At 39.4% G+C, this 12,839-nt stretch overlaps 1 protein-coding gene and 1 long non-coding RNA gene across 5 annotated transcripts in view; one reads left to right on the forward strand and one right to left on the reverse strand.

Moving 5' to 3' along the window:
• Positions 1 to 377: 377 nt before the first annotated feature.
• The window catches only part of LOC106965011 (lysine-specific demethylase 4A-like), a 24,008-nt gene continuing 11,546 nt past the window's right edge, over positions 378 to 12,839 (reverse strand). Inside the window, exons 10-23 of one of the 4 annotated variants that reach the window (XM_015060864.1) lie at positions 12,460 to 12,617; positions 11,702 to 12,357; positions 9,786 to 9,890; positions 9,475 to 9,592; positions 9,157 to 9,332; positions 8,216 to 8,429; positions 7,816 to 7,895; positions 7,213 to 7,268; positions 5,837 to 5,945; positions 4,377 to 4,568; positions 2,813 to 2,983; positions 922 to 1,041; positions 683 to 775; positions 378 to 560 (exon numbers count right to left, since the gene is read on the reverse strand). In XM_015060864.1, coding sequence (XP_014916350.1) covers positions 423 to 560; positions 683 to 775; positions 922 to 1,041; positions 2,813 to 2,983; positions 4,377 to 4,568; positions 5,837 to 5,945; positions 7,213 to 7,268; positions 7,816 to 7,895; positions 8,216 to 8,429; positions 9,157 to 9,332; positions 9,475 to 9,592; positions 9,786 to 9,890; positions 11,702 to 12,357; positions 12,460 to 12,617 — 2,386 coding nt within the window. In that variant the 3' untranslated portion in view covers positions 378 to 422. Of the gene's footprint in view, positions 561 to 682; positions 776 to 921; positions 1,042 to 2,812; positions 2,984 to 4,376; positions 4,569 to 5,836; positions 5,946 to 7,212; positions 7,269 to 7,815; positions 7,896 to 8,215; positions 8,430 to 9,156; positions 9,333 to 9,474; positions 9,596 to 9,785; positions 9,891 to 11,701; positions 12,358 to 12,459; positions 12,618 to 12,839 lie in introns of all 4 variants that reach the window. The other 3 variants (XM_015060863.1, XM_015060866.1, XM_015060865.1) reach the window with 3 other exon arrangements.
• Positions 4,538 to 5,803, forward strand: LOC106965013 (uncharacterized). The gene is made up of 3 exons (XR_001428538.1): positions 4,538 to 4,820; positions 5,523 to 5,531; positions 5,793 to 5,803. It is a non-coding gene; the product is annotated as an uncharacterized LOC106965013 (long non-coding RNA).

A 12,839-nucleotide genomic window follows, 5' to 3' on the forward strand; every position in this document is an offset into this window, starting at 1 on the left:
AAAAAATTCCTTTAGAAGAAAAAATAAACGGGAAGTTGGAAATAAATAGCTGCAACCTGATCAGGAAAGCTTGATGAAGCGGTGATTGTAGAGAAACTTAAACTTACTGTCCCGTTCAGTCCTAATGCTTACACTTCACTGATTAATGGCTTCTTCCTGAAGAACGGAGAACAGAGGTCTAACAGGATGTTATAAAGCACGAGTCGTTTTAAGTCCCAGCCGTAGTTTAGATATATGGAGGCTTCTGGAGGAAGGCAAAGAAAGCAAAGAAAACAAAGAGAAAAGAGAAGAACAGAAAGAAAAGAAAAGAAAAGAGAAAAGCAGAGAAAAGGAGGGGAACGGCAACCTGTGAGCTAGAAAACTAAAGAAATGAAGACTTTCATGTTTCCATAGTGATTTATTTTGGTAAAACATGGCAGCAGTCACTCCATGATGGCTCGGTAGATAACGGGCTCTATGTAGTCCTCTCTGTATCGGGAGTTGATGACTCGCTGTCGTTTGGAGTTCTGTTTGACGTTGCTCTGTGTGAATAGCTCGAAGCGCATGTCCGACGCCACTGACTGGAGACAGAACACAGAGGGTGAAGGGGCAGGAGAGAGAGAGGCTGTGGGTCGCCGCGGGTCACTACAGGTCAGCACTCACGCTCATTCATGACAGAACAGAAAGAAGAAACTCAGCCTACCATTCGAGACTTGACTCGTTTGGGCAAATCCTCTTCAGGCGTGTAAATGTCTTCTCTCTTCACTGTGAGTTGTGATCCGTCTTCAAACTCCACCTGTAGGGGGGCGCGCACACACACACACACACACACACACACACACACACACACACACACACACACACACACACACACACACATTAAAAACTTGACACAGATATGATGTACAGGACAGTGTGAGGGACCAGCAGCAGCAGGTTTACCATGTACATAGGGACGGAGTGGGATGCTACAAACTTAGCTCCGTACAGAAGGCCGTCTGTCCATCGCACTTGGACAGGCTGGCCTGCAGAGGGCGGGCCGAGCCGGACGCAGTCCCGGTTCTGGAAACACACAGAGCAAAGTGTCAACTTTAACTATGTGTGTGGATTTCTGAAGCTGCATAAACTGTTACATTTCTATATGTGCAGAAGCAACACAGAGATGATAAACACTCTACACAGAGCCTCGTACTTCAGAGCAGCGTTTCAATTCCACAGAAGATTACAACGTATAGTAATTGTATGTGTTCACAGTTAATGTTATTGATTTTATCAGCCTTTCTATAACACCAGATCAGAATGTGAGCGAATTCTGTCCCTTCATGGTTGCTCATCTACCTGTCGGCAGACAGGTAGAGGAGCTGGTTTTTTAAAGTTTCACACAAAGAAACTATAAAAAAAATAAAAAAATAAAAAAACAGACTGCAGACCAGGTTCAGAAAACTATCAGACACGATTCAGGTCCACTTATGGAAGTGGCTCAAACCAGATATTTTGGGGTGAAAAGACTGGAAGTGGGCCGTTCAGACGGCAGTGAAACAGTGAATATGGGTTGCATTTGGATGAAAAAAAAAATATATATAAATATAATTTGAGTCGCATTCGCCTACTGTGTGAACTTTGCCTCACTTCCTCTAATTTAGATTATTAGAAGTGCCAGCTAATGAAAACCCAAAATAATACTAAAAATATCAACAATAGTTATGTTTCATGTAGAAATATTCATATTGTGTCCTTCAGTCATGTTGAGATTTCTGACTAAACAGTCACAGGAAGGCTAAGCTACAGAAGGCCGTTGCTAAGGAAGCTGGCTGTAGTCAGGCATGTTAAAAGGAAATGCAGAGTAGGTTGTGTAAAGCTGAAGTGTTACTGTGACCGACTGACCTCACATGACCCCGGAGAGCACATGTGACAAACTCAGGCCCTGCAGGCCAAATCTGGCTCACCATAGACATTTCTGAGGGCCTCGGAGGGCCACAAACAGAAGTCCACGATAACAGCTGTGTGATTATCATTTTCAGTCGAATCAATTCAGTTTTTATTTTATATAGGGCCAAATTACAGCAATGTGAAAAGATGTGAAATGTGATTTAATTTTAAGTGCAAATCAAATGCAGAGAAAGATGTAGTATTTAACAGTTTATAAATAGGTAGTTTTATCTATCTGTTCTGCCACGACCCTTTGATGCAACATGAAAATGCCATACAGAATCAATGGAGTCTCATCAAGAAGGAGATGAGACGAAAGAACGAAGAATGTAGAAGAGCTGAAGGTTTCCTGAACACATCAGCAAAAACACAGACTGATCAATAAATCACACAAATGGAGCCCCAACTAAGAACTGTCTCCTGGTCTGGATTGAAAATCCTAACTTTATTTACCTAACTTTATATGCAGTTACCAAAGAATGTGTGATTTTCTTCAACCGTGAATAAAATGCATCACTCCGCTTTAGGATTTTCTAAAGGTGTTGTATTAATCAGCCTATTTGTGTTTTTTGTGTGTGTGTGTGTGTGTGTGTGTGTCCTGTTTTGTTTTTCTCTTAACAAATAAATGAGACATGCATATACTGGTGGTTTTTTATGTTGTTTTTCTTCTTTCTCTTCCATACTGCTCTTAGTTGCTATTTACTTTGTTCATATAAATAAAAAGAAAAAAGAACAGCAAATGATCAGATGATATTTCTGCTCTTTAAGTTGTAACTCTGTACATTGGTGAGTAAAAAAAGATAAAGAATAAAAAATACCAATCACAGCCCTTCGTTTTGAATGGAACCATGGGAATGGATAACTGTCATGGTTTGTTTGTTGATTGGACTGTACCAGTACTGACCTCGATGTCCTCTGGGAAGAGGTTGTCGCTGTATGAGCCGTCATCAAACACCACCTCGTAGAAGGTGGCGGTGGTCAGCTCCACCACCTCACTGTAGTAGTAGCGGCAGTTCTTGTGCTTACAGATCACCTTGTGGCCCACTGACAGATCTCTCAGAGAGGCCTTGTTGCGCTACAGAACAGAAACTGAGTGTTACATCAACTAGAGCGGCAGTGAATCAAACAAAGAGCCAGAGGTATGAAGGCGACGCTCCACTAATGGATTAGGACTTTGAGAGAAATGCTACACATTTCTCTGCTTCTAGACATATCCAGCTTGGGCAATGAACAGGATCTAGAACGTGCACAGAATTAGCTTCATGGAGCTCCACTACAGCACTATGAGGACAGGTTTGTTGACCGACTTGACATAACACCAAGGCAAGATGGCTCCTGTCTGTGTGACAGCAATCTGAAGAAGCTTCTGATTGAAGAAATGGTTGCTCTAAAACAGTCTCATGAAGAAGATGCTCAGGATCGTTTGTTTTTCATTTTATGAGGATTTTTTTTTTGTATGATAATCTCCACAATCTCTGGATTGTGGAGAGCAAGTTTTAATAACTTGCTCTTATTTAGCAAGTTATTAAAAGGGGAAAATTTGAATAAAATGTAAAATTCAATTGAATGTGCTGCTGCTGAGAGGAGCTGAACAGAAACTCTGCCTTGTATGGTCCCATGTCTGCTTGTTGTATAACTTAGTGCTGTATTTATGATTGGTTGAATTCTATACAGGCTGCTGGATTTGGACTTTAGTCTCCATTTCTTTGTACCAGTGAGATTTAACACTCTGCTTTTCTACAGTCTAGGTAAGTAAGCTCAGTGTAGAGCGAGTTGTTATAGAAACAGCGCTCTAAGGCTTTGGCTCAGTCCATCTTTCTCTATGCTGACTATAGATGAAAGAGAAACATTTATGCTCTAAATTGGAATATTTAAGAGTTTGGCTTAATTTTTGTTTAGTTGTGTTATTCAATTTCAATATATAAATGTTTTGCATGTGTTCATGTTTAAAATAAATCAAAGTGCTGCATGTGTTTTTTATTAAACCGATAGGACTGTACTGAATGTTTTAGGTACTGATACATGTATCGATACAGTCCTAAAAAAAAAAAGGTCAGTAGTCCTGCTGACAGCAGGAAAATGCTTAGACAGGAAATACTGGGAGGGAGATCAATCAACAAGGAGTTCAGGTTTATTCTTTAAATCAGGAACAGCACATATTGGTGAAAAAATATGAAAATATACCAGACCAGCTGAACTCATCACTCAGAGGCAAAAAACCCCGTTATGCACATAAAAATAACACTGTGTTTTTGCAATTGATAGGAATTTAAATATTGTTTATTTCTGTACTAGTGTCACCTTGTTTCTTGTTGTGTTTTTCAGTATGGTGTATTTTTTTTCTTTTCTCCAACTTGTGTGTGTTAAAAAACACCAAAAATAAAGAAACTTATGTAATATTATGTAATATAATCGTCGCCTAAAGTTGACCTCTAACCGTCAGCCCAGCTGTGGCCCTGCTATGTTACCTCAGGTATGACAGGCGCTCTGTGCCGGTGGCAGGTGATGAAGACGACGAACGGCCAGTCGTCTGGGTGCATGAGTATGCCAGCTGCCTGAGCACAGGAGGGATGAAACGCTGTGGAGCAGCGGCCATGGGAGCACTGGACGCAGCAGCCCTTCACCTCCCTCTTCATTCGTTTCCTGCAGCACGCACACTTCTGCTCACACAACCCAGGAGGAACAAAGAGAGCAGTCAGAAAAAGGGAAAAACAGAATGACTTTACAAGGGAAAGGACAAGGGGAGGATGTCCACTATCAAGGGCAGCAGAGACACATGCTAGAGCCAAAATATGCAGAAAGGGAAATTACACAAATTTCCCTTTGATACTTTAGTGCCATCATGACATCATGGGGCTTTTCTCATTTCATTTATGTGACTTACATCAATGAACAGGTCAGCTATTATGCTTGTTAGCTTGTGGTGGCATAACCAGCACTCACAACATGACATAATGCAGACAGAACGTCACCAAGCCTGAAAGGGGAAACCCTGCTGGTCAACTCTGCACAAAGTGAAAATTGCAACATCATCTTACATACCAAACTTTCATCTATATGGGTTTTAGCAGAAATGGTTCCAACCACAAATATAGTAACACTAACAATGAAACTAGCTTCTGAGCTGGCAGTGAAATAAGGGCAGGTTGAACTATTTATTTGAAATCTATGTCAAAAATTATGATAAATCGGTTTTATTTTCTGATTTTGAAGACTTAATTTTTGGAAAATCAAGTTTGTTTGTTTTTTCCACCAGTGTTATCACAGTTCAGAGTGATGTCAGCCCACCCAATAACTGCCATCATGTTTGACCAGTGTATTTTACTTATTTTGACTTTACCAGCTTTGTCAACTCACAGAAGGAGTGATTAAAAAAACAGCCAGTTATTAAGTTATTTTTAAGGTATTTTCTGTCATTTGTTATTTTTTAAGGAAAAAATATATTTATATTGGAAATTTAATTTAAATTTATTTTTATGAATTGGAAATTTTATTTTTAAGTCACATCACACTGCTTTAATTAGAGGGTAAAGCAGTTGTGAAAGTGCCATTTTTAAGTATTAAATGAAGAACTTAAAAATCTAAACCTTAATTAGTTGAATTAAAAACTCAAGACACAAGCTGTCATCTCAATATAAATAGATGTAAAAGTCTTTCATTTCTTATTCTAATACCTAATGGATGAAAATCTAAATATCTGATTAAGTCTGGAAACAATGTTTCCCCTATGTTAATTTCTGCTTAATTTTCAGATTTTCCAAATTGATTGAAGCAAACTCCACATTTTCAGGACTGTGTAGGAACCCTGAGAGTAGTGACAGAAGGATGTGAGAGAGAACAAGATGTAACTTCGGATCAGCAGGAATTCCCTTCTTCCGTTTTAGAACAAGCACAAACACAAAGGAAGAAAGCGCCTCTGGGCTCCTACCAGTCTGAAGCGAGGCAGCGGGATGGCAGAGAGGTCGATGGGGCTGCGCTTGGTGATGTTGACAAAGCGCGCTTCCAGGACAGTGATGGCACACAGAACATGGACCCATCTGAGGGAAAGGTAAACATAAAGCATAAATTCTGGATTAATCAAACAAATAACTTCTTCAAGGTAAAAACAGCTAAACATGACGATGACACTAAAGATGGAATATAAATCCCTATCGAAAGGAATTTCAGATTTTTGTTCCAGGTCTGACTTGTTATTTTAAACACTACAACACATAAATCAGAAAAAAAAATATGTGCGGTACATTTTATGATTGTTTTGAATTTAATCCCAAGAAAATGGAGTTGTAAGATTATTCCAATTAGTACATCAATAACCATGACCCCAATCTTTATCAGATTGTTTTAATACTCAAAAAGTGCAGTAACTGCTGGTAGATGGGTTTTGATGCAATTAATAGAGAAACGCAAAAAATAAAAAAAATGTCCCCAGTGAGTAAAGATACTGGTTTCAAAACAAAATATACCAAACTACAGATATCTAATTAATACAGAAACTTTACATTTTTGTTCTCATCTGCACAACTGCAATATTCCATTCATGCATTTACATGCAGGCTGAATGATGAATCAGTAGGGCTTTAGAGAAGGTCTGGGTAATGTGGCTTAAAAATTAAAGTTCAGATTTTTTTATAGAAAATCTGATTTTAAATCAGTTCTTTTCCTCTCTTTTTGTTTTCTTAAAAAGAGATTATAAATAATAGAAAATATTTTCTAAAACTCACTTTCATTTCAATCATCTCTTCTGGAAGTTGACCTGAATTCAAACAAATACAAGCTGTAATACTTCTGCTTGTAAACCCAGATGGGAAGCTCTGAGCAGGCTGACATTACTGAAATACAGAAACACACCGTGTGTGTTGGTGGAAAAATGAAATCTTCATAAACAGAAAATTCTATTAAATTGAAAAAATTATTTTATTGCCCAAGCATACTTTAGAGTAAAAGAAAAATCAATGATTTTCTTTATCCACAACAGTCAGACACACTGTTGTTTTGTTTTAATTTCCTGTAACATTTCCTGTTGCTTTCAGTCACTTAACCCCACAATGAATAATTAAGCGTTGACAGTTCTATAATAACTCCTCACAACACATGCGGTGTAAGCTCTATGTTTTTGTTGTGTGGCTCTATAACCAGCATCAGGTTGAACAAACTGTCACCAGCCCGATCAGGCGTTACATTTTGCATCAGACACCAAAACCACCAGAGTTCATTTCTGAACCTCCAGAAAAACTCAATCATCTCTGGTGTTTTTCTAAGAATAAAAAAAGATTAAGTCATATTTTCCCTGCCTCTACTACTTACTTGTCATTGTTGGCTCTCTGCAGGGCTCCACCTCTCAGCGAACACAGGCAGCAGTCCTGAAAGAGGGAACAAGAAATCATTCTGTCATAACAGTCCTGCACCTCGAGGAACGCCCGACTGATAATTAATTGTAACTCGTTTTAATCAAGAGCGATGAAAGTAACAAGGAAACTGAGATCAGTGGCATTTTCAAAGGTTCTGACCAGCAATAGCAATTTTAGATTCTACATAAAAACAATTACTAGGTAAAAAAAAATTACTTGGGTGGAGGTGGGAGATGGAAATACTTTTAATTAAGGACACAGAAGTTACCAAAAACTAATCTAAGTTAATAAATATAAAATAATTTAATTAACTGAACAACAACATAAAACAAAAAAATATATTTACAAGTGAAACTACTATAAATAAATGTTATCTCGGATGTCTTTACCAACTCAGCACTGCCCACTAGTGGAAGACAACGATCAACCATATGAAGCATACAAGACTGCTGAGAGCCAGGAGTGCGGAGAACCGTCCTCCATGACAATATGTGAAGGAGCAAAAATGCTCCAACCAGTTAACTGCTAATGGAAACATGAGGGAAGCCAACAAACTAACCTCAGTGATGGCACTGGCCTCACAGCGAGCACATAGCCAGTTGTCATACTCTGCCTCTTCTCCAGAAACACCGTAGCAACCTAAGCATGAGCAAAAAAAAAAAAACAAGTCATACATTCCTGATGTGTACTGAAGCAAAATGTCAAGTATTTTTCATTCTTCATTAAAAATACTTTGAAACTATTAGCAGAATAGACATATATGTAAAAAGCAACACTTTACTCAATAATAAAACTTAAATCTGAAAAACAGTTTAAAAAATCTTGACAATGCTTTAGGCAGCAAAGGCTTATTGTGTCTCAGCTATTTTAAGTTAACTGTAAATTTACAGGTAATATCTGAGTGCCTGTGCAGACACTGGATTATTTTCCAATCTATCTATCCAGAGGGGTGGGCTTACTTGTATGCACTCGAACGTAGCACTGAGCACAGCTGATGAGGCGGCTCGTCCCATCCTCAGCGACGTGAGGATTGGACAGCTGACCCTGTACGCCATCGTTTGTTCTGGCTGAATGCGTGTTGAAGCACATTTCAGGGATGAGCGGCCGGGACCACTGACGGCCTCCTCGGCGGTTCACCAGCATCAAGCTGGAGCTCTCCTCACCAGACTCAGACTTTAAGGGGAGCAAAGAGAGCCAAAGAGTTTATTTCAACCCAACCCTTTGGTATTTCAAACTCAGTGAACTGATGTGCAGCTACTTAACCTTACAGCGTTACATTAACTGACCTGTCAGGCTTTATTTGTCAGTATCTGACTGCAGTTTTCTGGCCGATCACTGATCTTTAAACAGCTTGATTTAGGCTATATTAATATTTTTGTTGGCATCACCAGCGGTTAAAATGTTAGCATTTATTGCCGTAAGCAGCTGCTTAGTTAATTTATGGCTTATATTGGCTCTAAGCATGGGCAGCATTAAATCGCGTCTTAAGATCCACTGGCTGATTACTTAACTGGCATTTAATAAAAGTGCAAAAAATGTATATTTATTTTAATTGTATTTTTTGTTTGTGGTTATCAAGACTCTATAGCTGTGTGTTTTAAGTACTGTCAACAATGTCATCCAGTAATACAATAACCCTGTAATATTTTTACATTTCCTCTCAGAGTAACATTTAATACAAAAACATGGTTGACCGCCTGGAACCCCGACCAACGGGGTTAGCAAGTTTTCTGGTGGAAACCCCAGAAATGCAATTAGAGTTTCTAAATATAATGGAAAATAAATCATAAAGCATGAAATCACTCAGAGCAAAGCACAGGATCTATGATTAAAAATCTAATTGATTAAAGTATGTATTAAAGTAAGTATGTTTACAGTGCAGCAGTCCTGTAGTTGGTACCTGGTGGTAAGTGTAGAAGAGCAGACAGATGGAGCAGTAAGGAGGCTGCTGGCCCATCCTTTTATTGTAGTCCCACTCTGCCTGGGGGTTGTAAGGCTGGCTCTGCCACAGTTGGGTCAGAGGCTTTGCCCACTCCTCCTTCTCTTCTTGTTCAACCTCTACACTGATGTCCTGATCTGGAGACAAGAGGGAGAAATCTTTTAATAATGAAAAGCAATGATTTATAAACCAAAATGTGATAAAAAATAAATAAAAAATAAATAAAAAATAAAAAATAAACAGAGTCAACCTTGCAGTGAGAACTGAACAGTTTCATACCATCATCACCGCATGTCTCTCTGATCAGAAGAGGGTGATGGCGAGGCAGTCGACAAAGCTCTTCTTCCTGCTCCTGTTTTTTTGACTCAAGCTTGCAGTAAGACTGCTCTTCTAATACCTGCTGGAGAAAAAGGAGAACAGCATATCTTCAAAATAAGCATCACATTGTCGCTGTAGACACATTAAAATTTGGAGATTTTAATCTACTTGAAACATTGGGGCCGACCGGGGCCTCTGTACTCGTGTGCGTCAAATCCTAATCAAATTCAGTCTAACCATGTCATCAAACTTAGCTCCCTTGAACTACTTACATAAGTCTGAGGAATCACCTGGACCTCATCCTGCTTGTGTTGCTCTGCAGGAATGGTGTCTTTCAGGATGATAATGCCACTGTCCAGTAGTGGACACTCGGAACTCTGTAGTTTAAACAGTAGATTCAGTGGATCCAGAAGATCAATAAAGGCAGAGAACAGATTCGGGGTAAGATGGTTGATAAAAGTGGTTTCTGCCATGAGAACGACTTAGTTAAGACTCTTTTTGTTAGAATAGTTAGTATGAGGGGAATAATGTCATAATAAAGTCATGCAGTGAAAACACACCAGTACAGAGACACCAAAGAATGTTTCAGTTCAGCAATAGATTAAAATCCCAATTTGATACCCAAATCAAATTGACATTTTATCATTCGAAATAAATGTCACTAAATTAGCTTATGAACTGTTCTTTTCTCAGGGCGGAATGATGACAACAACCTCAGCAAGTCTTAAAAACAACAGCTAGGTGCACAAATCTAAATTTCCTACAGATATTTTTCTAATCCAATATGTCCAAGACCAACTATTTACATAAACCCATCTTCAGCAGGTTGCTAAGAAACAAAGTGCTTTTGCAGCCATCTGAATATAAAGACTTTATCCAGTATGGTTGGTTTCCTGGTCCAGACCTGGTTTTAATGAGACACTACATGGAATAACAAAAGAGGATGACTTTAATTTTCTTCAAATGTGCTTGACACAGTTCAACAGGACAATTATCCCAAACTACTGGGCTCAAAGCTGTGTCTCTGCCAAGAAACCAAGCAATGGCTTTGCTACATGTGACTTCTTTGGAATTTGATATGGGACATTTGTGGGGATGTATGCATATAATATTTCAAGCATAAACATTTTTGAACCTCTGTAGACTAGAGAAAATCTAGTCAAATCTAAAAAAAGAACTCAATCTTTTGGACCAAGTTTTTATCTTTTAAATAAAATTAAATGGCTTGTCTTGTTTAAAAAAAAAAATAAAAAATCAAATTTAACATTAAAGGGCAGAACTCAATGTCATCCTTGTGTGCATGTAATTTTTTGACCAGGACTGTAGGTATTAATCGCTGTCAGTTTAATGCCAAGAGAAAAGGTAGAATTGGTTATTGCTACTGCGTCACATTAAGCAAGCTAGGCGAATTGTGCAGAGAGTAAAGTTAGTAAAGTTAGTAAAGTTAGCAAGAGCATAGAGAACAAAAAGGGCCTGATCACTAGCCATGTAACAAGGCCCTAGTCACAATCTTAAAGGGGCAGTATTATGATTCTGCAGCAACACTGAATCATGTTATAGTAACTATGTTAACTTCAGTTGTTAAAATGCTACAGATGTCAAACGTGTCTTAAAAGAAATTTGACATTGTATATAAATGCCTTGAAATTGGGCCTCTGTCTCTTTAAAAACTCCTGCTCGTTCTGAAACTCCACTTTCAGGAAGTCATCACAACATGACTCCTGTACTAACCCTTTAGCAACATTTTTATCAGTGTTGAGAAGTAGCTCCAATAATGAGCTCAGATGATTCACAGATCCACCAGGTGTTTGCTAGTCTGAAGCAGCTGAGAGAGAAGTCTTGGGGGGAGGGCTGCTCTGTGAGGTGGAAGCTTGGAAACCTGAAGCCAGAGCTAGATCCACCCAGGCATTTTGTACAGCTGAATGGATGCCATTAAAGGATTTCGCAAAAATGCATGAAAGAGTCAAGACAACACTCCAGATATGTTTTTGATGAGGGAATAATATAATAATATGATGTAAAGCTCAAATAATAATACTGCCCCTTTAGCATCTGATAACTTTGCTCTGCTTATCCTGACATGTTAGAGGTGAGCATATATTTAGATATTTGGAAGGACTTTTAGAAAGCAGTATAGTTCCCCCTCACATTTGGCAATAAGTATTATTTTAAGTCAAGCGACACAAACCTTTCGCTTGTTGGCTCTGGAAGCCTCCATCTTGACTTTGCTGAGGTCATACAGCTGTGTCTGGCTCTGTGGGGGGGCTGACCTGGCCTCAGCTTTGGCTTTCTCCATTCTAGCTGGGTCTTGGATGAACTGTGTTTTTTCAGGCTTGTCAATGTTTTGATTCTGGTGTGCTTGTGATTCATTAAGTTTCTCTTGTATCTGAAGAACTGAGGCTCCAGGCTGAAGCTGTGCTAGCTCCTGGCCCAGAGCCATGGGTAAAGTCTGGACCCGTGTCAGCGTGCAGGCTTTGCTCTGAAGGCGACGAGGCTGCTGCTCCTTAGCGTAGCTGTGGATTTGGAGCTGCTTGTGATGATCCTGCTGCTTTTCTGACGTGTAGCTTTGCACCAGGAGAGTGTCTTTTGAACTCAGAGTCCTGTGGAAGAGCAGGCTGGCCACACCCATTTTACGCACGGGTTGAGCGGGGGCTTCTGTCCACGTCGGCGATGCTGAAACCGACAGATGCCCATTTCTGGGCCTCGTCTGAGAAGAGATTGCAGGTGCTCGAGTCTTGGTGTAATGAGGAGGACGGCCTCCGTCACCGTTGCTCTGCGACATACTCCTATGAAATGGGTCCATCAGCGTAAGCTTTGTTGGCGTGACAACCAACTTTGGCGGCCCTGGAAATAAAATGAGAAAAGGCCATACATTTTCTTTCCCGACAGAGTAACTAAGACCAAACCAGCTGATCAAACAGGAAGTCCTTGCGATGAATGTAGTACCTTTATTTCTTCTGCCATCATGTGCTACTGCTCGGTGAGGGATGAGGCTCAGCCTGGGCCTCTTTCCATACTCCTCGTCATCGTCCTCGTCTTTGGGGACGACCTCGTCAGGCACCTCCAAACAAACACGGTGTCTTTTGGCCTCTATTCGTTGCGTGCTGAAGAATCACCAGAAACAGACGGGACAAAGGTTACCAACATATGTTCAAATTTCCATTGTTTGCTGAATAATTTTGAGGCTATTTTAGTTTGCTTGTAAAGTTTTGTATGTTTAAATGGGTCAATTTAAATAATTCTTGAACATTTCATGAAACATTACACAGGGTTACAAAAACATTTTTTTTGAAAGTAGTTTATCTTTTGACAACTGATTTATTACA

This window comes from Poecilia latipinna, unplaced genomic scaffold (assembly GCF_001443285.1).
Source record: "Poecilia latipinna isolate Pla-1442-1.1 unplaced genomic scaffold, P_latipinna-1.0 Scaffold1750, whole genome shotgun sequence".
Classification (NCBI taxonomy): domain Eukaryota; kingdom Metazoa; phylum Chordata; class Actinopteri; order Cyprinodontiformes; family Poeciliidae; genus Poecilia; species Poecilia latipinna.